This window comes from Equus caballus, chromosome 11, assembly GCF_041296265.1.
Source record: "Equus caballus isolate H_3958 breed thoroughbred chromosome 11, TB-T2T, whole genome shotgun sequence".
NCBI classification, from domain to species: Eukaryota; Metazoa; Chordata; class Mammalia; order Perissodactyla; family Equidae; genus Equus; species Equus caballus.
The window spans coordinates 4,072,728-4,096,158 of NC_091694.1; the positions used below are offsets into that span (position 1 = coordinate 4,072,728).

Consider the following 23,431-nt stretch of genomic DNA (forward strand, 5'->3'; position numbering starts at 1 on the left):
TTTCTTGCTCCTGAAGCTTGGCTGCACACATTGCATCAACAGCCATGGGGCTGGGCGGGATGCATGGGGCAGGCGGTGGGGAGCCTACTGAAGGCACATCTCTCGTCTCTCTCCAGCTCCTGTACATGTGTGGGGGCCTCTTGGAGCGGCCTCTGATTCTTGCCGAGGTGGTACCCAGGTACTCAGTCATGCTGGAGCTGTTTGATGCTGAGCTGGACAACACCAAGGTCTTGTATGATGCCCAGATTGCAGCCTCTGCAAACGGGAATATACCCCCAATCCACAAAAACATGCCCGCAGTGGCCGGGCAGCTCAAATGGAGCCTGGAGCTGCAGGAGAGGCTGGAGACCCCCATGAAGGACCTAAAGCATGTAGAGCACCCGTGAGTGGCGGCACCGGGTGGGCAGCGCCCCTCCACGGCCGGGGCCGGGGGCGAGGGCATCTATCCCAATCCCGAGGCAATCTGACGCTTCGTATTGGCGAAGCCTTTACTTCCCAAAGCACAATCCCAGAGGACACCCCAGCCATGTGCGCCCTTTCCTCCTGCGGGCGCCTTCTCGGCAAGTGTGGTCAGAAAGAACCTGGCTTGCCCTCTGCTGATGGTCAGCCTGATGGAAATTGTTTAACAAAGGCCACTCAGATGAGAACAAGCACAGGCTGTCCACTCCGAGTCTGCCGTGGCAGGGAGGTGGCCACCATCACCTGCGTTTGGCCGAGACTCGAAGGCAGGCAGTGGAGTGGGACAGCTTGCGGAGGAACAGAGGGAAGCTTCGGGTGTGCCCCGCGGGATCGAAGGCTGTTGGCATGGGGACTAGAAGAGGGGCATCCCATGTGGTTGCGTAGGGGGCGTATTTAGCCATCTCTGGTTGGTCCTAAGTTGGAAGGGAGGGCGAAAATGAGGGAAGCTGGCCGTTGCTAATCAGGTCCTGGCCATCTGGGGCCAATTGCTCCGGGGTTATTGTTTGACTTGCTGGACTGATTGCTGCAGATTGACGGCCATTGTCCGTCTGTTTACTCAGGCTCTCGGCCTGGAAGAAACAGAAAGTGAGCTGTCTGTGTCAGCGCCCCCAGGTCTGACAGACAGAGTTGGGACTCTAACGAGGCCCCAGAGGAAGCGAGAACGTGGGGCCTGGGCCTCACCACCCCATCTGCCTCTGATGGCAGGGTCATGTCCAGCGTGGAGGCCAAGCTGACCTACCAGAAATACGACGAGATGATGGAGCTGCTGAGAAGCTACCGAGAGAAGATCTACCAGCAGTGGGTGGCAGGAGTGGACAAAGATTGCCACTTCAACCTGGGGCAGCCCCTGATACAGAGGGACCCCATCACAAACCTCATCCAGGTCAACTTCAGCAAAGCGGTGGGTGCTGTCTTGCCGCCGCGTCGGGGTCCCGGGTTCCACTGCAGGTGGGGGTGGGAGAAGCCCGAAGCCGCTGAGGCCACTCCCCTTCTGCCAAGTGTTCTTGGGGGATCGATGCTTATGTCCTGGTTAGCTAAAGCTTTATTATTTAAGTATTTTGAAAAGTATGTCCAGGATATTTTTAAGATATGAGACAAAATACCTTGGAAATGGCTTCAATAATTACATGATTTTAAAGCTTGGCTACCTTTCCTGGACTCCCAAGAGGGAACATCAATTTGAGAATTTACAAAAGAAAGGAAAAAAAAAAGGTCTTTGCAGCATCTGAACAAACAGGACACCTGGTCACGTCGGGCAAGCTGGAGAGAATTGGTAGTGTGGGCTGGGCCCGGAGAGTTTAGATGGGCACCAAGGACCAAAGCAGAGCAGCCTTCTGCCCACAAGCACTTGCCCAGCAAGGAGGCGTTTGCCCCGCTCTGAACAGGGCTGATACCAGGAAGGCAGGACACCCAGGTGTGACTTCCTCCAAAAGCTTCTCTTTCACTAAAGTTCGCTCTTTCTTTCATTCAACGAGTATTTGCTGAGCACCCCCGTGTGTCCTGGGATAGTCAGTGAGCCAGCGGACAAAGCTCCCTGTCCTCCTGGGGCTCACCTCCCTGGGGGGAGGTGGAGGGAGACGGGGAGAGCTGTGTGAGAGAGCAAGGAGAAGAGGGGATCACGAATTAGCACGACAAGAGAGGTGAAGCCTGTAACACTGAGAAAATGGTGATGGGTACCTCAAAGGAGCGGAAGGGCGGGTCAAGGGGGTCAGTAGAGCGGAGGGAATGGGGCAGGTTGCTGTTTGGGACGTGAGCACACTTGCAGGAGTAAGGCAGTTGGCCAAGCAGAGATCTGCGGGAAAGCCTTCCAGGAGAGCAAACAGCTACAGCGAAGGCCGGAGGTGTGAGTGTGCCTGGTGTGTTCTGGGAGCGGCAGGGAGGCCAGCGGAGCAGGTGGAATGAGCTCAGGGAAGGTAGTGGGAGAGGAAGTGGAGGGGAGGGCGGAGGAGGGGGGAGCACAGAGCACAGGGGAGGTGGGTGGAGAGGAGGTGGGGCGAGGGCAAGGACAGAGCACAGGGGCCTCACAGGCCGTCGGGCACTTGGGTTTTTGTTGTGGGTGAGACGGCAGTCATCGCAGGCTTTCGAGCAGATAAGGGCTTTGGTCTGACTTACATTTTTCAAGGATCCTTCTAGATGCTGTAGGGTGAATATACTGAGGAGAGGGCAAGGCTAGCAGCAGGGAGACCAGCTGGGAGCCTTTTGCTGGAACCCAGCATGAGAGATGCAAGGGTGGTGGCCAGGACGGGAGTGGCAGCAGTGAAGGTGTGAAGAGCGATTGGACTTTGATCACAGAGCCGATGAGCCAGTTGATCCAGATGGGTTGGAAATCCAGCTTTGAGGAAGAGCAGAGTCAGCCCCAGTGTTTGGGGGTGGGCAAGGAAGGATGGAATTGCCAGAAGCTGAGATGGCAGCTGGAGACAGCAAGCGGAGCAGGCTACAGGGCAAGATCGACGGAGCACATGTGTCTCGTTGAATTTGAGACACCAGTTAGCCATCCACATGGAGACATTGAGTAGGCAGGTGGATATATGTGTCTGGGGATCAGCAGTGAGGTCTAGGTCGGGGACCTAAATGTGGGAGTTCTTAAAGCCATGAAGTTGGGTGAGGTCACCAAGGTGAGAGTAGATCGAGAGGGACAAAGCTCTGTGGCTCTCCAACGTGCAAGTCTCGAAAGCATCAAGAGAGACTGATGGTGGTGACCAGAGAGTCTGGAGCCCCAGACACTGTGCACCCAGGAGAAGGAGTGACCAGCAGCTGAGCGGTCACGCGAGATGAGGCCTGTGAAGTGACCAGTGGATTCAGCCACATGAAGGTCACGGACCCGGAGGAGAACAGCTTGGTTGAGCAGCAGGGCAGAAGCTCTGTTGGAAGGAGCCCTGTTTTCATCTCTTGGCTGTAACTAGGTGGGAGGAGGGGGGAGAGGGAAGGCTGGATCCTGCGGAGGACCCAGGTGAAGCCCTGAAGCCTTTCTCCAACAAGCTGGGAAGTTACGATGGTGTCGTCCACCCACGCTGGCGACGCCAGCACTTTCTGGCTTGGGACCAGTAAATAGGGCGAAGAGGTCCTGATCCTGCCGGCAGCTCCCCTCCCCAGACACACCTCCCCCCAGCTTTGAAGTCCCCCTGTGGACAGGCTGTAGCAGCGTCCTGGGGACAGACCCTCACTTGTGTTGCCAAGTGTTGTACCATTGAGGTCACCCCTGACCTTCTTGTCATCTTCATTTGCCTTAGTTGGTGGCTGTTCTGAGAGAAGTCAAGTACTTGAACTTCCAGGAACAAAAAGAGATCCCAGGCAGCGCCGAGAATCTGTTCTCGCAGCACGAAACCTTCCGGAAGTTTGTGGGCAACTTGGAGCTCATCGTCGGCTGGTATAATGAGGTGAGCCGGCAGAGTTTTGTTTTGTTCTGTTTGCCAAGTTTCGGGTTTTGTTTAGAACAAACACAGGTGTTGGATCTCCAGGTGCAACAGAATCACTGACTTCCTTCTCACATTCAGACGTGGTTTGGAGCCACTCTCCATTATTCACCCAACGGCGGCCGCAAAGCTGGCGACAACTCAAAACAGCTGATGATGGAAATCTTGCTTCTGTTGGACTTCGGCTTCCATTACACGCCTGTTTATAGATGCTGTACGCTCCTAAATATATTTTGCTTTGGGTAATATCAAAGTCATTGGAGATTACTTCCGTTACACCCATCGAAGTGTATGGGGTGCATTTCCTGGAATCGACTAGGATTATGAATCTCCCAGCAGCATGTGGTGAAGAAGCCCAGTGTGAGGTGCTGCCTCGAGATAACCAGAGAGGTGCCTGGGGAGGTGGCTGGTCCACCCTCAGCTCTGTGGCTCAAGAATTCCTTTTCCATCTTGACTCCTGATGTCGATCCCATCTGGGGCTGTGACACAAGCACCATAAAGAGGCTGGTCATCACTGAGAGTTCCCAGTCACTGACTAGCCTTGGGGGACAACAGGGCTGCTCGTTCTGAGAGCCTCCTTCCTGCGTGGGAACCCCTGGGAGCTGAATCAGTGACCAGAAGGGACCTCGAGAACATGGACTCAGGGCACAGCATGCAGTCAATATGCCCATCCTCGTTCTAGGCACCCCCTCTCTTACAGACCCTACCCACAGATCCCAAAAAAGGCTGCCATTTGTACCCCACGACCTCCACCCCGCCCCAGGCCGCAGCAGGTTAGGCCAGATGTGGACACTGTGTCAGTTTCCTGTGGCTGCTGTAACAAACGGCCGCAAACTGAGGGGCTTGAAAGAGTACTAATGTATTGTCTTCCAGTTCTGGAGGTCACAAGGCCAAAGTCTGTTTCCTTCTGCTGAAAGCGAGGTGCCAGCAGGGCTGCTTCCTTCCGGAGGCTCCAGGGAGAATCGCTTCCTTGCCTTTTCCACCTTCCAGAGGCCGCCCGCGCGCCTTGGCTCGAGGCTCCGTCTTCACTGCGTCTTCAGATGGCATGACTCCCACTTCTGCTTCCGTCCTCACATTGCTTTCTTCTCTGTTGACCTTCTTGCCTCCCTCTTACAAGGACCTCGTGATTGCATTGGGCCTGCCCAGATGATCTAGCGTAATCTCCCCGTGACAAGGTCCTGAGATGAGTCATGTCCGCAAGTTCTCTTTTGCTGTGTAAGGTGACGTAGTCACAGGGCCCAGAGATTAGGACGAGGACATCTTTGGGGAGCCATCACTGAGCCTACAACAGACACCTAATCCAAAAAGGGGCTAAGATTCTCTCTCCGCAGAATGCTGGGAGTTCGGAATTGGGTCGCAGCCCCATTGACGGTGGATCATGGGGGAGCAGAGAAACTGAGAGTGAGCAGAAACACAGGCTGCAGCAGGAAGGGAGCAGGGGGTGGAGCAAGTGGCCAGAAAGGCCTCGAGAGAGCAGACGTGGACTTTGTGGGGCCAGTCCCCCCACGCATCCGTGTCTGTGGGGTTTCCTCCAATGGAGTTTCCTCCTTGGAGCTCACTGTCAGTGCACCCTCGAGAGACCTGTGCTGGCTCCAGAGGGTCCTGTTTCTTTCAGCCAACTTGCCCCCAACTGGAACAGCTGCCTGGGGCCTGGAACATTTTTGTTTGTGTTTTGTGTCTCAATCTGTCCGTGAGGTGCTTACTGGCTCCCGGGTTCCTGACGTGAGGGCGTCTTTTCTAGAGACACATGGGCCAGGCCTCTGTTTTTCTCTGTTTTCTTGTAGGGGTCTTGTGGGGAACGCCCAGGCCATCAGGACCACTTCCTGTCCTGTCCCTCCCCAGCCCCTTGCTGGGTTCTGAGTTGGTGTTAACAGAGCATAGATGTGCCGTGTGCCTTCCTCCTATGAGAGAAAGAAATGGCATCGGTAATGCTGTGAATCCAAAGGGTGTTTCTGTCATCCAGGACTTGCCTACAAGACGTCTCACACGGGGGATGGTGGTCAGATGACACCATGTATTTGAACAAGCCCAGAATTCAATCCCCACTTCAGATGCCACCCAAGAGAAGCGTTGGAATACCGAAAGACTCAGTGCGTGCCTGGAGAGGCTGAGGAAGCCCCGGCTCTGGGGGGACGTGACCTCCCTTCTGAACGGGATGGGAAAGCCGAAGGCGACGTGAGGCTCGCCGGGTCCTGCCATCTCGTGGATTTATCAGAAATATCACCCTGTCCCACACACACCTACAAATAAATCCACCTCAGATCCATTTCTTACTCAACTCCAGATCCATTCCTTACTCCATCCAGAGAATTAGGGCATTGGGTGGTAATGCAATCTACAATGTGTCCAATAATACTGTTATTCTCATTCACTTCATTTGCAAGATAAAATCTTAATTGACTCATTTGTGCTGTGGACCATGAAGCACAGTCTCTGCTTTAAGTGCATTTCCTTGAATTCGCTTTCTCCAGAAACCGCTGTCTTCAGCATCGGACGACTCGTGTCCATCCGTCCCCTGGGACACCACGCAGCCATGGTGTTTAGAGAAAATGAAGGTGTGGGGGAGACAGTGATGCGGAAAAGTGCTTGTGGGTTATTTTCAGTGTAAAAGACTTTCTACAATGCTACAATCAGAAAAAAACCCTCAACAAATGTTATTTAGAAAAAAACCAAAAATTGATCTTCCATTTCTGTATTTGCAAACAAAGCCCAGCCGAGCACAGGCTGTTCAGTCCGTGACGCGCGTTGGCTTCAGCTGAGTGGTCTTGTTCTGCTGATAAAGATGCTGGGCAGTCAGACGGGAGCTGAGCGCTTGCAGCCGTGGATGCTCTTTTCTGTCTTTGGAGATGCTCCTGGGCCCCTTAGACACGCTTCTTATTCTCAGCATGGTTTCTGTTGCTGAGACACCGCGGGCCTCCAGACTGCGAGTATGCACTGATGTGTGAAGGAGGCAAGAGTGGGTGTGGAGCTTTGGGGAATCTGCTGGGGTCTTTGCGGGACCCCTCGACTGTGCTTTTCTCCCAGATCACGCTGCTGGGAAAAATGCCCTAAAGGTGTGGATTTATAACACAGCCTGTTGAAAAGCAATAAACAGGGGGTATTAATCGGATCTTCTCACCACAAGCATTGTTTACGCTGGCTGTCACAACGGCATAGTAATATTTGGCTACTTTTCTGGGCTATTACTGTGAGAAATGGTCAATAAATCGCCCTCCCGAGTCTCTGAGTGACCGTATGAGTTGTGGGCAAGAGCCGCAGCCCAGGCTTCACCACCCAGGAGCGGCCCCCACCCACCTCGGCTGCCCCTTGGGGCTGGCCCTGGGTTCTGACCTCGCCGCAGCCTGCCGTCTCTGCTCGGGTCGGTCACTGGAAACTCAGCACCTTTGTCCAGCTGCTTAAATTCCGTGCAAAGGGCTCCCCTCTGACTCTACTCACCGGGATTTGGTTGCAAACATCCTAAAGAGGCACGTGGTGAGGTTATCTCACTCAGGATGTATTCTAAGCAAGGGCTCCATGACTGGGAGGAGCCGCCCCGTGTAATTGTTTCATAACCCGACTCTGATGAATGGAATCATATTTCACACGAACTCGCTTTATGATTCTGGAGACCGTTTGTTTTACTTCTGTCTGGTTTCCACTGGTAATAGCTTTTAAGCTTTATTTCTCTGCCCTTACCCACTTTTCTAAGAGTTAATCGTCTGAAAACATTTGAAGGCAGTGGCGGGGGTGGGGGTGGGGCTGGGGGCACCATTTAAAGGACTAAATGTATGTAAAGAATTATTCTGAAAGGCAAATAGTCAGCGTCTCATGTACAGTTGTAATTCTGTGTACATCCCTTTCTTTATAGAGTAGAAATGTCCTTGAAAAGTTATATAAACATCAAAATGTTGCTAGATAGAAGGATGTTACAAAGGGCGGACGGTGCTTGTTATTTAAAGGAATAATTTATAAAAACTGTCTACACTCTCCTCCTTTTTCTCTGTTTTGTGAGTTGAGGCGTTCAAGCGTTAAATTAGTTTCTTGAAGCAGCTGGAACTGTGTCAAGACGCTATGGAACCTGTACTCCTGTTGACTCTGATCTGTTAACAGCTTGAACAGCTTCTCTGCGATCCTGGACTCCTCGAGCATTAGATTCATGACCCAGGAGAGATTCTGAGCCCAGAAATGCCCCAGTCACCCATGTGTGTTTCCCTGATTCTCTGATTATGAGTCTAAGCCAGATTTTTAAAAGTTTTGGATTATACACTCACTGTTTTTGTGTTATTGTACTCCCTTCTCTTTCTACCCCATAACATGGGTAATTGAGAGTTAAGTATATACATAAATCCTGGGTAATAAAAATAATTGTAAACGTTGAAATCTCCTGAAATTTGATTTACATGTAATTCTCAATCAAATAACACTAGTTGTAACTGGCTTGGTGGGTACCGAGTAATAAGTCCTTACCGTAAGACAGTTTTCGGTCTGGCTGGATTTGGAACAAAGGCCCTGAAACTGTAGGCTTCGTTTTGCAGATAAAGACCACTGTGATGGACGTAGAATTCCCACTAGTGAAGTCGGAGTTGGAAGCAATCGATGTGAAGTTACTGAGCGCTGAAACGACGTTGTTCTGGAACGGGGAAGGTACCAAGGCCATGTTCATTTCACGTAGGGCTAAACTGGGGGGTGGGGGGTGGGGGGTGGGGTCCGACCTGTCTGGCTTCTGTCCTAAAACATACCCGAGTGGCCGCTTCTGCCTTCTGGCTCGGTGGGTCCACTCTGACCGCAACGGGGTTTCGTTTAAAGCTGAAGGATAGTTGCACCTGCTTGCCCGGTCCCAGCAGCCCATCTGTGTCACGTACAAAGAGAATGGGCAAAGACTCCTTGGCAATAACCGAGGGTTCCAAGTTTGCGAACTAGACTCGCTGGAGGCCGGGGCAGTGTGCTGGTCTTCCACGCGGGCACGCTGCCGCTGGCTCCGGGCAGAGATCCGAGAAGTAGAAGTGCCCCCATGAGTCCCCTTCCTCCCTCCATCCCACCGTGGGATCAGGCGGAAGAACCTCATCCCCAGGACCCGCCTCTGGGTAAACAGCACTGCCATCGTTTGCCCCTCCATCAGGACCTTCCAACTTGTCTTGCGCCATCTTTTCAGCCCTCCTATGCCGTCTCCTGCCTCCACTACCTCACCTAGAAGGAGGGACTGTGCACTGACCCGAACCTGGCTCCACCTGGACCTTTCTGTGCAAGGAAGCCGTGTGCTTCTTTTTTCTCACTTCCGCCCAAGAACATGTCTCTTCCAGCTGCTCCAATCCAGGCCTCTGAGAGCTTTCTAAGGAAGCTCGAGTCTCTCCAGCGTTCTGTCCATGGCTGGAGGGGCTGGGGTGCCCAGGGATGGGGGTCCCTTGGCATCAGGAGCCTGGAGTTCCTGGGCGGAATTAATAATCCGCCTGTTTGGGGATAGGGAAGTTCCGCTTCCAGAGAGGCACAATGTGCATTATTCCTCAGCACTTCCTTTCAGGGAACTCGCAGTGATTTCTTCTGCTTCACGTTCCAGATATTCACACAGGTGCTGTCTTGTAATAATGAGTGTTAAGCCAGCTCAAGAGAAGTTTTCATTTCGCTAAGTCGTTCACTTTGTGAGAGTCCTTTACGCTTATATTTTAGGGGTGTTTGAATATATTCAAGAGATGCGAGAAATTCTGTATAACTTGCAGAACAGGATGCAAAAAGCAAAGCAGAATATAGATGGAATTTCCCAGGCCATGAAGGTGAGTAAGCTGCAAGGCACAGAGTGGGGCTTAAATGGAGACCCAGGAGAGGTTCCTGGGGAAAACGGGCCCCGCGGAGATGCTCACGGAACGCGCCACAGGCAGCGGGAGCCTGCTCTTTGAGGCTCTGGACCGCACAAAGATGTCAGGGTGGTCCCAAGGCAGAAAAAGTCCCTCTGCAGAATTCAATTCCGTTCCACTGAGCTCAGCAAGTGTGCGTGCAGGGTCCCCTCTCTGCCAGGCAGGTGCCAGGAACAAGGAGGGGAAAGATGCGCTAACTCGGCTCTGCCTGCAGCATGCTCATCGCTCCTTATGGAAGCAGCACGGTCCCTTTCACCCAGCCCAACGCAGAGAACGGGGGTGGCGGGGGGGAGTCCTTCCCTAGCCTCCCCTGTGGTCTGTCGTCAGCGCCCTAATTTGCAGACATCTGCAGCGATAGCTCCAAAAGGAAGTTTTCAAAATGCCCGCTCCCATTACTTTGCAATGTCTATGTAACTCTATTTTATTTTTAAAACAATCATGTTTATGCTATATTTTGCATATCAAAATTAAATAACCAAGATGCCCCACCAGCCCCGCCACGCACCCCCGCCGAGATCGCGCTTCGGAGCAGGCTGATATCCACCACCTCCCTTTCCACCCCCACAGACTCCTGGGTTGAAATCATTTGGAATTTCTGATCCTGGCCAGCATTAGTGTTTTTTGTTAGAACACATCTCTTCTATTTGGAGACTCCTTTGGCTTTTCACAGCATGAAACTTCTATGTTACAGTTCACGTGCATTTCATCACCACCCACGTAGATGTACTCAGTACATCACAGATGAAAATCATGGCTCACCACTTTTTCTTCTGATTCAGTTTTCATTCGAATGGAGTAATTCCTCAAGTAATTTCCTCAGAAAGTCTGCATTGATGACGTACTTTCTGAGTCCTTGCTTGTCCAAAAATATCTTTCTTTTGACCTCACCTGTGGCTGTCTGTTGTCCAGGTAAAGGATGTTTTGATGTGGTCCTTTTCTTTCAACAGTCTAGAAACATCCCTGTGTCAGTCTGCTCGGGCAGCTCCAGCAAGTGCTGGAGACAGGGCAGCTTAAACAGGAGAAACTTATTTTCTCACAATTCTGGAGGCTGGAAGTCCGAGATCAAGGTGCAGGCGGGGCTGGTTTCTCCTGAGGCCTCGCTCCTTGGCTTGGAGATGGCATCTCCTCCCTGTGTCCTCAGAGATCTTTCCTCTGTGTGTGCCTGTGTCCTGATCTCTTCTTCTTGTAAGGAGACCAGTCATGTCGGGTTAAGGCCCACCCTAGCGACTTTGTTTTAACTGAATCCCCTCTTTAAATACCCTTTCTCCAAATATGGCCACATCCTCAGGCACTAGGGGTTTAGGACCACAACGTATACATGTGGGGGACACAATTCAGCACACAGCAGTCCCTGTCTTGTAGCTTCAACGTTGAGAAGGTGGACAATGGCATGACTTTCCTTTTCATGTCCTCATTCTCTCTGTCTGGAGGTGTGTGGAGTTTTTCAGTATCTTCGAGCTTCAGAACCCTCACCAGGGTGTTTCCAGACATGCGTCTCCTCTTGTTAATGTTCCCTGGACTCCCTTAAGGGTTTCCATCTGAAAATGGCAGCATTTCTTCAGCTCATCAACACCGTGTTTAGTCATCTGTTCTGTCACATGTGTCTCTTTCTGTTCTCTGGAGCTCTGATCATCTCCACATTCATCTCCGGATCTGGCCGCCTTGTCCCCTACCTCTTCATTTATGGCTTCCCTCGCCCTCAGCTCCTTTGGTGCCCTGACAAGAGAGTCAGATTCCTTCCCCAAGAGTGACTCCTTTTGGGCCTGATTGGGTGAAGCATCCCAGACGTCTCTCTGCCCCTCAAGGCCCTGACTGGTTTTGAGTTGTCATCTAAGGCTCTCTGGTCAACAGTTCTCAGGGGCCTAGGCCTCTCCGAGGTCAGCAACGGACAGGGATGTTCACATCAGAGAGTGTGCAGTGAAGGAGCGTTTTCTCCAAAGACTTTTCTCTCGCGTCTTCCTTTCAGGATTGGTCTGCCAACCCAATGTTTGAGAGAAAGGACAACAAGAAAGAGGCTCTGTTGGACTTGGATGGAAGGATGCTCAATCTCAACAGACGCTACGCTGCGGTCAAGGATGCTGGCCAGAAGATCCAAGCCATGGTTGCAGTAAGGACACGCCCAGGAGGGCCATTGAGAGCCTGCTTGCTCTTCATTAAATGGCTCAGTGGTCACAGAAGTCTGTGATCTTTAGTCCAACAGTCTTGTTTGAAAATAGCAGACCATCCCAAACGTGCCCTTTGAAGGCTGAGTCCCCTCGTCACGTGTCTGCCCTCTGTTCTAAGGGGATCAGCACCCCCTACCCCGCACAAAGTTGGTGTAGACAAGTGACATCTTGGTACAAAGTCAACAGCTCTTGTTTCCCTGAGATAAGCTGCTCGAGGGCAAGCACTGTGTCTAACCGGCGTCCTTCATGGTTTGCCCATGGTTCACCAGTGGGAAGAGCGAGGAACATTGGGGGTGTGTGCATGGCGTATCTGTGCCAACACGCTCAAATCAGGATATGTGAGGACGCACACCTCCTGTGCTGCCTAGAGAGCAGGAGATTCCTTTTTGCCAACAGTCTCAACGGTCCGTGAGCCCATGTCCCTGCTGACACGTTCAGAGGGAGAATGCAAAATGGTAGCCTGGCGTTCTGGAAGCTCTGCTTAGATTCCTAACAGTGTGGGTGTCCTTGTGCCTCCCTCACTTGGCAGGTGTTTTATCCAGCTTGCATCTTAGCTTTTGTATCTGAGGCGAATGTGAAAGGTGGAACGCTGCATTGGCCTGAAAAAGGGAGAATTCTCTCTTGAGCTCAAGATGTTTTCAGGGCAGTTTTCTGGGGTTCCCAGGGCATGGTGCAAATCATTGGTATGGACTTAAATGATGGGTCACCACACCCACACAGACCAGTGGGCCCCACGGGGAGGAGGGTCTCTCGCTGGCTGTTCTCATGATCACCTCATTGCTTGGAAGGTCGTTACCCCAATGGAGTGACTTGACTGGACCAAAAAATATTTTGTCTTTTTTCCAGATCCTCTTCCTTCCCTCTTTGCCATGGTGCCAGAAAGTCCCACTAAATTAAGATGTTAAACTGCAAAAATGTTACTTGAAAGAGTTAAGCAATTACCCTGCTAACACTCTCAGAAGTGTTGTAAACAAAGCCCAGGACAAATCCATTTGGCTTAGGGTCAGGCAAGGGATCGCAGTGCAGAGCACAGGAAGAGGGCGGGCGAGGACGCAGGGCCGTGGGGTAGGACCCTGGTGAGGCAGAGGCCAGCTAGCCAATGAGACAAGGCTTTGAGGTCACATAGATTTGCCAGAGTCCTCTACTTCCATGATAGTCATTTTAACCATTTCTTTCTACTTTACGCTGAAATTATTTAAGCCTGTGTCTTCTCTCCTCTATTGGAATATACCTGCCTGAGGGTACAGACTGGGTCCTATTCATCTTTGTATTTCCCTGTCGCACTCGGTGTCTTACAGATTCATATGTCTACCTATCCATCCCGTCATCCACCCATCCACCCTCCCACTCCCCCATCTATCCACCCACCCACCCATCCATTCATCCATCCACCAGCTCCTACTCTGTCCTAGGCATACTGCTGAGTGCTGGAGGTACAATGGTGGAAAAGACAGTCAATCGCTGTCCTCATGAAGCTTGGCTCCAAGGGGGGGCGTATAGACCAGAGTCAAATAAAGAAAAGAATTCAGAGTTGTCATCTGTGCCATCATGGGCACAAATAATGGATTGCTAGAGAGAATATAGGTGGGGGAAGGGACAGGAACCAAACCTAAGATGAATGGAGGGTGGTCAAGGAGGGCCTCTGAGAGGAGGTGACATTTGGGTTAAAACCTAAACTATTAGAAGAAGCCAGATGCGACGAGAATGGGAGAGGGTAGCCTGCGCAAGACTCTGCCATAGGAAAGAGCCCAGCACATTCGAGAAGCTGGGAGCAGAGCCGGGCATCCGGAGGATGTGAACAAGGGCAAGGGGGGTCCAGAGAGTCATTGAGCACGTTGCTTAAAGAGGGAACAGGTGAACCAGTGGAATGACAGCTGACTGCTGTTTGCAGGAGAACGCAGAGCTGTTCAGAGCGGACACAGCGAGCTACTCCTGGAAAGACTACGTCAACCACATCGACGGCATGGTCTTGGAGGAATTTGACCACTTCATCCGCAAATCCCTGAACTACCTGATAGACAACATGGTTACAGATGTGAGTTACAAATATTAGATAGATTATTTCTTTACAAACAAACAGACATTAAAATCTGCCTAGGGTGACTAACCCACCCCAGTGCTAAAACCGGAAGTCCTGCATCCCGGGACTGCATCCTCCTCAGTCCCAGGCACTCAGGACACCTGGTCACCTTAAATCTGCCGCACCATGAATCGGCCGTAGAATACCTAAGTGGACCTGAGGAGGTTGTCCTACCTTGTCTCCAGGTGACGGGTAGCAGGCACCACAGCCCCTACTCACATTGATTGGGCGGGGGGGGGCCCTGTCAGCAACATCAGCCCCTACCCTACTCGACTCTCAGCCAGGTGGGTGGAAGTGTAAGCCAGATGAGCAAACGGGACGGGATGTGCAGGTTCGTTGCATCCCGGCACGTTCTCCAGCGTTTTCCGTGGGGTTGAGCCCTTCCCTACCCATGTCTTTTTGTTATATGGCTCCCAAATGATTTTGAATATGGCCAGTAGGGCAGGATCAAAGACCCCCAGCGCCCCCCCGCCCCTCCAGGAAATGATGGTGGGGATGGCACTGAGACACCCTGTACCAGCCACAGAGGGCGGATGGCCTGTGCCTGAGCCCAGCACGTGTGCCTCGAAGGCCGGTGGTCACCAGACACTCACGGACCCTACATTCTGTTGATGAAAGTAGTCATCACCACCGACTGCAAGTTTCCCCATGCAACAGACAGCCCTGCAAGGTGTCAGCAACGGAATTAACCAATTTACAGTTAACATACAATTATAAGTCATAAATTACAGTTTCAAAGTGAGCAAAGTCACAATCAAAACTATGAGGACGCCCCGATAACAAAATGTACTCCTCAAGAAGTCCCAGGGTGTCCCTAAGTGGCCCAGTGAGAAGAGCAGACCCCCTGAGCTAGCAGCTTTAGAAAAGTCTGGTCATTTGAGTTCATGACGATTGAACTTTCATACCACTTAGCATCTGACTCAGACACTAGTCAACACCCTCCCTTGGTCATAGAGCAAACCAGGGGGCTCTCAAGTCAACCACTCCCAGGGCCAACAGGCAACTCTGTTTGGAGGAAGATAAGAGGCCATGGAGCGGATCTCATGGCCACCCGTGGGCCTTGGCCCATGCTTTGGGATTCACTGGTATGTCCAGCTATCCTCCATCCCATCGCCTTACAGAGGCTGGCCCACTCAGCCTTGCAGCCTCACGAGGGGATCCAGGAACACGCAGGGTTACTGTGTGCATGTGCTTTGTAAACGGGAACCTCTGATGGGTGTGAGGGCTCGTCCTTTTCAGAGCACAGGGAAGGCTGTCCTGCCTGGCTGTGACCCCACCACACACTGTGGCCGTGGCTGCCAGCACTTAAAAGTGAGCCAGCCACGACTCTGCATACTCTGTATGCTACCGAGCCATTTAATCCTCACAATAACCCAAAGAGATGGGGACAGTTGTTGTCTCTGTTCTATAAAATTATTATCCTCATTTTATATATTTGGGGAAATTGGGGGGTCAAGTGTCTTGCTCAAGGCCACAGAGCTAATAAGTAGCAGATTCAGGCTTTGAACGGAGGTAGCTGGTCTCTCGTCTGCACTTAGAATCACTGCCCTCTCCTGCCCTGGACTGCTCCAGCCTGCTTTTGGCCCAATGGTGGTTTCAGACCCCTTGCTGAAGAACCCACTGGGGCCACCTGCCCTGCAAAGTGGTCCCAGCCAGTGGGAGTTAGCCCTATACATTGGCTGGTGCCCAGAGTGAACATCTGGGCATTGAGAATGGCTCAGCCAAGGGCGAGGCATTGACCCCCGTGATGACCTGTTTCAGGAGAGTGTGGCACCGCTGTTTGAGGTCCGCATGGAGCTGGAAGAGGATGGGCTGGTCTTCAGTCCGTCCCTGGAGATGGGTGGGACCCGTGGCTTCCTGGCGCTGATCGAGAGCCTGATCAATGACATCTACAATGTCGCCAAGCTCATCCCCCGACTGGCCAAGGGCAGAATGAGCTACAAGGTCAGTCTGGGCTTCCTACAGCCCACCCGCTTTCTCTGCGTGGGCACCCATTGCTTTCCTAATTCAGAATTGCCTTCCTAACTCAGCAATGCCTGGTTATTTACATTTTAAATGATGATGGTTCTGAATGTGACGAGAAGCGAGAGGTTTTCCATTCTATCAAGTTCTATCACAGGACCACAGACCTGATTTCTGTCCCTACTCTGGAAATCCCATACGTCTTCCCAAAGTGGCTTCTCCCCAGTCGGCCTGGCTTTCATTCCTCCGGCGCCTCCCCACCCCCAGTGAGACGTGAAGGGCGTGTTCTTCCCCGCTTCCTGGTATTCCGCTGCCTTCTGTAATTTAAATGCTGGGACTCTGTCAGCGCTCAGGCGATTGGACAAACATCCAGTGGCGCTCCACATGCGTTAAACACCGGCCTGCTGAGTAGGACATAGTCAGATCAGATTCTAGGGAGGCAAAAGGCATAGGGAATTTGGCGCCCCTGCAGGGGGGCGGTCTAAGGAGGCATGTTTGTCAGAGCATTGTTTCTATAACAGTAAAACGAAAATTGGAAAAGACCTCAATGTCCATCAAAAGGGGAGTCGTTCAATAGATTCTGGCCCATCCATGCAAAGGCATCTGGGGGAGTCACAAAAATGAGCCAGGGGTGGAAGGATGCTCGTGACGTGCTATTAAGTGTTTACCAAGTTGTGGAACAACATTTAGAAATGATTTCATTCATCTAAACAAACACAAATCTGTCCTTCCATGGATACACTCCAAACTGTTCAGAGTGTGTACTTCTGGGAAACAGGACAGGAATAAGGATGGAGGGAGCACTGAGGATGCAAGGGGGGCTTTTAATTTTATATATTTCTACATTGCTTGAAATTTTTGATGATGGGCATGTGTTATTTGTAATAACGAATACGGCAAAATGCTCTGTACTATTAGGGGGACAGGTATGTGTATATGCACGTGTGTGGGTGCGTGTGTGCTTGTGTGCATGTATGTATGTGTGTGTGTGTGTGTGTGTGTGTGTGTAGTGAGGTGAGGACACAAGAAGAAATACCTGGCAAGGTCAAGGACAGCTTGCTAGAGGAGATGACATGTGAGCTGAGCCTTAAAGGATGGGAGGGGATTTCCAGGCAGATGGCGTCAGGCAGAGAAAATGCCTTGAGGATTTCTGAGCCACAAAAAGGTGACTTGCCTGGTCCAGGCGCATGCAGCAAGCTGTTCCGGAGTTCAGAATAGAGTTGGCCACCAGTGATCAGCTCAGGTACGGATGTGGGACCCAACTCACGCCAACGAGAGCCAGACGCCCACATGTGCTCTGGGATCTGACGGGATGCGTGTCTGGACTTCCTGCACCCATCCTGGGGCCCTGAGAGCGGCTTCATCTACTGATGAAGAAGATGATGAAGAGCGAAGCAGGCTGAGGGTCCTGGTGATCAAACCACACTCCAGTCTATGGGCCACCCCCCATCTCGTCTGTCACCACGAGATTTTAATTTATGGAGGTGACAGAGGGACATGGAGAGGTCAGTGCCACTGAAAGAAAAGCTGGGTGCTGCTCACGGTTCTCCTGGAACTGCAGGGCCACAGCGGGGAGCACCAGGTTTGGTCAGGAGGGAGAAGCAAGAGGGAGGAGAAAGCCCTGGCCAGTCTTTCTTGGGGTCTCCGAGGGAAAGGCGACAGGCCGGGGAAGCAGCTTGGGTCTGGCCAGTGTGCATCATGTCAGCTGGGCTCTGGGCTTTAGGGCTGGTGCCCAGTTATCTGGTGCCTAGCCCAGGCTGATTAGGGCAAGGGGAGGCCCGGATAAAGGAGGCGGATGAGGGTGTAAACTTGGATTGGTTGGTTTGCACATGAAAGGCGTGCTCGCTCCCTGTCCCAATCCTTGGCTGTCTCTAAGAACTGGCCCTGGGAGGGGCAGTATCTCCCTAGCCAGCAAGATTTTTTAACCTGTCAAAGCATCTTAAAATGCAGAAAATAAAAAACATGATTGATACACAGCCCCCATCTCAAGATTCTCTGGTTACATAAGCCAGCAGTTGTTTTTTTTGCTTACATCAACCTGGGTTGGGTTTTCAGTCACTTGGGACTCTAAAGCTCCTGTCCAGAGGGGCCTCGCACGCCCTTTGCTCTAGCCATCCACAGCTCAAACACCCTGCTTCCTCCCAGCGCAGGGCCTGTGCACGCATTTTGCTGCTTCTCTTGCTCTTTGCCTCCCTGTCCCGTCCATCAGCTCTCAGACCAATGGTTGCTTCCTCAGGGAGCATCCCGGCCTCCTCCCCACTGCCCCTCAGAGCAAGGGCCGGGCTTGCGATGTTTCGTGTCTGTGATTCTCTGATGAACGTCTGACCCCACCGGGGCTGTAGCCTCCGTGTGAGCCCTGTCCGTCCCCAGTGGCACACAGCAGGTTGAATGAATGAGTCGATGCATGAGTCACCCTGGGGTCTGCTGGGCCAAAGTCACATTCAGCACACCTTCTCATGGGAGAACATTGCAAATCAGCACACGTCCCTATTTCCCATCTTGAGAGGTTAGCAACGCTTCTGCCGACAGAGAGCCGCTCTCCAGGACGAGGTGATCAAATCTAAGTCCTGAACGCCAGCAAAATGCTCACCTGTTTGTTTCTCTCCTGCCCCCTTCCAGACGGACCTGGAAGACGTTACTGACCTGATAGAGATGAGGGAGGAGGTGTCCAACCTGGTTATCACTGCCATGAAGGCGGCCGAGGAGTACCAGGACTCCTTCGAGAGGTACTCCTATCTCTGGACGGACGACCCCCAGGAGTTCATGAAGAACTTCCTGATCTACGGGCGTGCGGTCACCCCGGAGGACTTGGACGGCCGGGCCGAAATGTCCCTTCCCAAGACCCCACCCACGCTCGCCCAGTTCCAGCAGCAGGTGCGTGTGAGCCCCGCCCGCTGGCTTCCTGGCCTCCGGAATTGCCCCGTGGAGGATCGCTGGTCTTGGTTTGAAAGGGGTGAATGGTTTTAAAATGTAGGTTTTATTATAAGTCAAGAGACGACTGCCATTGAAAAGATAGTCTGTGACTCACGGTTCCCAAGAGGAGGGGGCCCGCCAGGCCATGCGCGGCCACACGAGAACGAGGACGCTCCAGGGTGGGGGAGGAGGCAGAGGGAGTGAGCGGACAGCATGGGCAAGAGCCTGTATTGGGGTTTTCTCGGTCAGGAGAGGCAAGGCAAGCAGGCTGAGGATTGGCGAGTTTGAATCGCTGCAGTGGACTGCGGGGTGTCGGGACTGGCTGGCACCTGGCCTGGGGTGATCAGGACGGGGCAACACTGGGCCAGAGTGTAGGACCCTGTGAGAGCCTGATAAAGGAGGTGCTGGCGTGTGGGCTCTGGGTTGGTTGTTTGTGTAGGAAAGGTGTGCTCCCTGGGGAGTTGTCTGCCATCTCTAGGAACGAGCTCTCCCTGGGAGGGGCAGTCCCTCCAGGGCCGGCGAGGCCCCCGATGCCAGAGCATCCAGAACATAGAACATAAGAAAACAGGGGCCGGCTCTGTGGCCGAGTGGTTAAGTTCGTGCGCTCCGCTGTGGTGGCCCAGGGTTCGGATCCTGGGCGCGGACATGGCACCACTCGTCAGGCCACGTTGAGGCGGCGTCCCACATCCCACAACTAGAGGGACCTGCAACTAAGACATACAACTATGTACCGAGGGTTTGGGGAGATAAAGCAGGAAAAAAAAAAAAGGCAAAAAAGAAAACATAGTTCGTGTAGGAGCCGCTGCCTCTTTTCCTGATTAGGCAGAGAAGAGAGAGAGAGAGGCTGGTGAGTGGAGGTGACGCACCCAAGGAGAGATGCACAGGGGGGCACATTTTGCCGCACAAGGATGGGGATGGCTGGCAGAACGTGCCAGCCCTGAAAAGGTGAAGCCATGTGGAGAGGGCAGAGTTAAGGGGAGCCCTGCAGGTGCCATGGCCACACTCACCTCCAGTGGCTTTTGTCCTGTTCTTCTTCAGAAGCCCTGCTGGCCTTGCCCAATGCTGCCCCTCTCTGATGTTATCCTGGGCTGGGGATAGACTGCTGGGCACAGGGACCCCCAGGGGTGCTGGAGAAGGAGACTAGCCGGCAGTAAGGGCCTCCCGCGTGCCAAGGCTCTGTGCGGGGCACCCGCCCTGTGCCGGTGTCACCCCCACGGCCGCCCGCCCAGTGAGCAGAGGCTGTTTTCCAGATCGACTCGTATGAGAAGCTGTACGAGGAGGTGTCCAGGAGCGAGAACACCAAGGTGTTCAGCGGCTGGCTGCAGGGCGACTGCCGCCCCTTCAAGCAGGCCCTCCTGAGCACCGTCAAGCGCTGGAGCTTCATGTTCAAGCGACACCTGAGCAACCACGTCATCAACAGGTGGGCGCCAGGACCCTGCCACCCACCCTGCCGTCATCCTGACCGCGACCACAGCCCAGGAGAGCCCGAGAAATACACCAGGGGCCTCCACAAACAGCCTTCCGTGGAAGCGCATGGTGTCGGGGGGCGCCTCCGCCAGGGAGGACACGGGGGCGAAGGCCAGGCTAGGAGGCAGTGGCCCCACCAAGGGCAGGTCCCAGCAGAAAGGGGCCACCTGGCTGTGAGCGAAGGCTCTGTCCCTCTGTCCAGCCCCTATCATGGAGCACCTGCAGTGTCTGGGCGCCAGACGCTGGGGAAAGCTCTGGGAGCCTGGGTCTGGCGGGGAAGCCTCGTGTGAGGACCATAGCTGCGCCGTTACAGGTAGTGGTCAGCCGTGGGCTGTGTGGGGCCAGAGGGAGGACGATGGACTGGAGCACCCTCTGGGAGGCCGGCCAAGGCTCTCTGGGATGTGGCCTTACGCCAGGACTTGCTGGTCAGTTTGAGCAGAGCTGGCGAGGCGTGCGGTGACATGTGGGCAGAGACGCAACAAGCAGCCGGTGTCCTGAGAGGGACAGGAGCTGTGCCTCCCTCGGCGGGGCCTTGTGAAATAAGCGGGGAGCGCTGGCTGCGGTCCCTCTGCTCAGACGGGCCTCCCTCCACCCCGGGCGGCGCCCTCACTGGTGGTTCTTGCCTTCCTTCGGCAGCCTCGCCGACCTGGAAGCCTTCATGAAAGTTGCCAGGACTGGCCTAACGAAGCCCCTCAAGGAGGGGGACTATGACGGCCTTGTGGAGGTTATGGGCCATCTGATGAAGGTCAAGGAGAGGCAGGCGGCGACTGACTCCATGTTTGAACCCCTGAAGCAGACCATCGAGCTGCTCAAGACCTACGGGGAGGAGATCCCCGAGGAAACGCACGCGAAGCTGCAGGTGGACGCGGGCGCCTCGCCATGGCCGGGGAGGGGGGGACAGCCAGGCTGGCTGCGGCAAGGCAGTGAGGGAGAAGGGCTTGAAGCTGCACGGCACTTTACAGCGGGTTTAGGCAAGGTCAACAGTCAGCACCACAGCAGCTGGTGGGCGACTGGGCTAGTGGGGAGGGATGGAGAAGACAGTCCTGGGGCTGCTGCCCCCCACCGCTGGAGTTCCAGCCTCCTCCCAGATCCGGCTGCCTCTCCTCCCTGGCTCCCCTTCTCTGCCCCGGCTCTGTGTCCAGTCACACAGGCGCATTCCCCCTGCCGGTAGGTGCTGACTCAAGCTGACTCAAGCCAGTGCCCAAGACCCCACAGCTGAGAGGGTAACAGGCTGTGGGGCAAAGGGGGAAGGAGCTGGAAGGCTGACAGCCACGCAGAGCCAGTGACCACGGTGACCCCGGGCTGCCCTGGCCTGCTTCGGAGCACATGGTGTTTTGACTGAAAACAAGAGGGCGGTGCCTTCCCCTGCCACCCTGCCCAGGCCCAGCTAAAGACCGGGATGGAAGTGTGCGGCCAGTCCCCAGGGGCTCCGGGCCATGGATGGGGTAGCTGGTGTGATCAATACGGCGTTTGAGGCATGCCCCTGCCTACAGAGAGCGCTTGTCAATTGCAGGAGAAAGTGAAACAATGTGTCTTCCATCTGTGGGCAAAGAATTCGTGGGCTGGGATTTTTTTTTCTTTAAAATATTTTATGATCATATGTACATATTTTCCCAAGTGTGGAGTAGTTGGAAAATACAAAAACTCATCTGACTGTTACAGCCGTTCTTGAAATGGCAAACTTACAGAGATGGACAACAGGTGTGTGGTTGCCCAGAGTCGGGTGGGCGGGTGCAGCTACAGAGAGAACGCAGGGAGGTCTTTGTGGTGACGGACAGTGCTGTGTGCGGCTTGTGGCGGTGGCTACAGGAACCTATGCATGGGGTAAAATTGCCTAGGACTACACACGTGCACACATGCATGCACATACATGTGCATACATGTTCACACAACACGTGCACACACACACACTTGCACAAATAGATTGGGGTGAAAACTGAGAGGTTCTGTCGTCTAGTTCAGAGAAACACACCAACGCCGGCTTCCCGGTCTGGCTGTTGACAGAGCTGTGTAAGATGCCAGCACCCGGACGGGGGGACGGCATGCAGGACTCTCCATCCGCTTTTACAACTCCCTGTGAGTCTATGATTATTTCACAATAGAAAGTTTTAAAAGAACAGAGAAAGGAACGGCCCTTGGCCTCTCCTGCCGTAGGAACTGCCAGAGCAGTGGACAAACACCAAGAAACTGGCCATCCAGGTGAAGCAGAACGTGGCGCCCCTCCAGGCCAACGAGGTCAACATCCTGAGGCGGAAGTGCCAGCAATTCGAGGTAGTGCGGCCCCCCGGTGGGGCCGGGCCTCGGGGTACAGGCTCTCTGATGGGGGCAGCAGCGTGCGGGCTGCGGGAGCCATGGCAATCCAGGCTGGATACGGGCAATGCAAGCCGTCTCCGTGCGGTTCTCTTGCAGCTGAAGCAGCACGAGTTCAGAGAGAAGTTCAGGCGAGAAGCCCCCTTCTCCTTCAGTGACCCCGACCCCTACAAGTCCCTGAACAAGGTACTGTTGCTCTAGGATGAGATGGGGTCGTAACTCTGGGAACCATGTTGCTTTCTCGTGTTTTCTCAAGCTGTCATTCTTCTCGGTCCAGAAACACAGCCTCGGTGCAGCTGTCCTCCAGGCCACGTGTGTGTGTGTGCGTGTGTATGTATACATGTGTATGTGCATGTACCTGCAAACTCGGACGTTCCATGTGGTCTTCCCTGCATGGGGGGCTGCTTAGAGCTCCACTCCAGGCCCACAGCTCACACCCATCTGAGTCTCCTGCGGCCTCGCAGACCCGCCCTGCCGCTCAGCTCTGCTCTCCCTCGGAGGTCCCCAACCCCATTCACATTCAGCAGTTTCCTGTCACCGGGCTTAGCACTCACCTGTCGTCCCTGACTCCTTTCTCTCCCTGGCCCACCACCTGCAGCCAGTGGCCAAGCCTCACCCGTGTCCCCTCTCTGTTCCCACGGTCCAAGTCCATGGTCAGCGTCCAACATGCAAGTTCTACAACTTGCTGGACCCGGCAAAGCACTCAAGCTCAGGCCCTGAGGGCTCTCACGGGGCAGGAGGTCAGGAGGGTGTGGGGTGCATGGGGCCTGTCGGGGAGCCCCCGGGAGCACAATGGGGCACCACCAATGCCTCTCTGCTCCCAGCACAGTGCTC

At 53.7% G+C, this 23,431-nt stretch overlaps 1 protein-coding gene across 2 annotated transcripts in view; it reads left to right on the plus strand.

Moving 5' to 3' along the window:
• The window catches only part of DNAH17 (dynein axonemal heavy chain 17), a 110,733-nt gene that overhangs the window by 12,423 nt on the left and 74,879 nt on the right, over nucleotides 1–23,431 (plus strand). For both annotated transcript variants that reach the window (XR_011422768.1, XM_070225874.1), the window contains exons 12-24: nucleotides 117–382; nucleotides 1,165–1,360; nucleotides 3,690–3,836; nucleotides 8,387–8,495; nucleotides 9,516–9,619; nucleotides 11,667–11,807; nucleotides 13,757–13,900; nucleotides 15,707–15,889; nucleotides 18,527–18,781; nucleotides 20,071–20,240; nucleotides 20,924–21,146; nucleotides 22,442–22,558; nucleotides 22,697–22,783. Coding sequence is in view for 1 of the 2 variants with exons in the window: in XM_070225874.1 (XP_070081975.1) it covers nucleotides 117–382; nucleotides 1,165–1,360; nucleotides 3,690–3,836; nucleotides 8,387–8,495; nucleotides 9,516–9,619; nucleotides 11,667–11,807; nucleotides 13,757–13,900; nucleotides 15,707–15,889; nucleotides 18,527–18,781; nucleotides 20,071–20,240; nucleotides 20,924–21,146; nucleotides 22,442–22,558; nucleotides 22,697–22,783 (2,142 nt within the window). In the remaining variant the exon portion in view is untranslated. The remainder of the gene's footprint in view (nucleotides 1–116; nucleotides 383–1,164; nucleotides 1,361–3,689; nucleotides 3,837–8,386; nucleotides 8,496–9,515; nucleotides 9,620–11,666; nucleotides 11,808–13,756; nucleotides 13,901–15,706; nucleotides 15,890–18,526; nucleotides 18,782–20,070; nucleotides 20,241–20,923; nucleotides 21,147–22,441; nucleotides 22,559–22,696; nucleotides 22,784–23,431) is intronic.